This window comes from Pseudorasbora parva, chromosome 9 (assembly GCF_024679245.1).
Source record: "Pseudorasbora parva isolate DD20220531a chromosome 9, ASM2467924v1, whole genome shotgun sequence".
Classification (NCBI taxonomy): Eukaryota; Metazoa; Chordata; class Actinopteri; order Cypriniformes; family Gobionidae; genus Pseudorasbora; species Pseudorasbora parva.
Window position 1 is genome coordinate 279756 of NC_090180.1, and position 2070 is coordinate 281825.

Below are 2070 nucleotides of genomic sequence, written 5' to 3' on the forward strand. Positions count from 1 at the left end.
TTCACCACTATCATGTGTGCACACATTCAGACAGATGAACTCCATCTACACATTTTAATTCACATTATTCTCATGTAGTGTGATAAACATAAAATAAAATATTTAAAATAAAATAAGAATTGCGTAGGTATTTAACAGTTCAATGACCATTATAAACAGCAGCAGGAAGTTCAGTGAGGAGGAAGTGTGTGTGTGTGTGTGTGTGTGTGTGTGTGTGTGTGTGTGTGTGTGTGTGTGTGTGTGTGTGTGTGTGTGTGTGTGTGTGTGTGTGTGTGTGTGTGTGTGTAAAGTCTCCTTCAGCTCAGAGCACTGAGAGCCTCATCAGAGAGCTGAGCTGATCTCATTCAACATGGACTCATGCCTCATACTTATTCTCATTGTGGGAACAGGTACACTATTTACTGAGTAACTCATGAAACTCTGTACATAACGATTTAATGAGTTCTTGTTACATTTATTTTAATTTAGTCATTTTTATTTCTGTAAAATACTCTATGAAACGTATCTGCAGTATTATTTTGTCAACTTTGTTTCACAAATCAAAACTCTCTTTTATTGTTGACAGGTTTGGTGACTGGAGACAACATTGAGCCAGATAAAGGGACAGACAAAAACACTAAAGAGACAGAAACTGTCAAGCTGAGCTGCTCATATAGTGCAAGTAGTCAATATGTTATTCTTTACTGGTACAGACAGTCTCCAAACGCAGAACCTCAGTATTTATTACTCAAAGGTGCTCGATCACGTACTGATGAACACACTTCTGACCGTCGGTTCCAGTTGACAGCATTGCAAACCTCCACTGAACTCACCATTACTGATGTACGTCTGTCAGATTCAGCTCTCTATTACTGTGCTCTGAGAGATGTTGGAGCCCAGTGATACAAAACATGAAACATGTCGTACAAAAACCTTTTCACTTTGAACCGATCTAGTGAAAACCACAATCAAAACCCCAATCTATCCAGCATGAATGTAATAAAATATGTGGTAACACCTGGAATGAGGTCTTTGTTGTAAGGCATAAATGTAAATTAGAAACTTAAGAGAAGAAGCATTAATAGTACATCCAGATATCATAATCCACATGCTCAGACCACCTTTTATGCCCATATAATATGCATTAAATAATCTATTTTGTATAGAAAGGGTTCTGTCAAGCACTTCTTATCTAGAACCTTTTGTTCCATAGTGGGATAATTTTTTGGGATTAGTTTTAATGACTTCATTTATTTTATATATTTTTTTTCTTTTAATTAAATTAAAGAATTAAACGGGTTGTAAACACACTTCTGTCATGACAGCTCTCTGAGAGACAAACGTGGTAATGGATGTGGCAATGTTAATGTATTTGGTCTGGAGGAATAGATCTGCTGCTGCCACAGATTCACACACATGCTGCTGCTGCACATATAACACACATGAAATAACCCCATAGCAGATCTACAGTGAGCAGGGGAAGATGGAGGGCTTCTGGAAGCGCTCTACACCAAATGCTGAGCAAGTATTTGAAGCTTGAGTAATCTCATTGGCTGCTGATGCCACAGTAACCAATCAGCTTTGATATGTAGATAATCATGTGATCGCTAACAAACTGAGTTAAGGACCCATCAGGCTGCGCCATCTAGAGGTTCATGACACAACTTTGTATTTCATCACTAGAAAAAAATCGAAATAACCAGTTAAACACGAAAGTGTTGACAATACAATTATAAAACATTTTGGACCTCTTAAAATTATTAACTAATGTATTTTTTAATATTATATATGTTGATTATGAAATGGGCACAGCATGAGTAATAAAGGAGACATCATAAGATACACAATATGTCAGAAGACATGGAGTTTGTCAGAAATGGTTTTAAACACTTCATTAAGTTTTGTTTGTAGAAAGCCTTACTGTAAAGTGAATTTTGTTTTGTATAAATTGTATCTTAATTTTAATCAATGTTTCAACAGCCAAATGCCTTTATATAATAAATAAGCAGCAAATATAGCAGACAATAGCCTATAATCATGACATTGCACAGGTCTCATAAATTAACCACAACTGGGATAAAGTGTCTCATT

The 2070-nt window shown here is 36.0% G+C and overlaps 1 gene segment (V, D, J or C); it reads left to right on the forward strand.

Annotated features, from left to right (window-relative positions):
• Positions 1–349: 349 nt before the first annotated feature.
• Positions 350–882, forward strand: LOC137089378 (T cell receptor alpha variable 18-like). The segment is given in 2 exon segments: positions 350–389; positions 566–882. Coding segments are annotated over 2 exon segments (357 nt in total).
• The last annotated feature ends 1188 nt before the right edge of the window (positions 883–2070 follow it).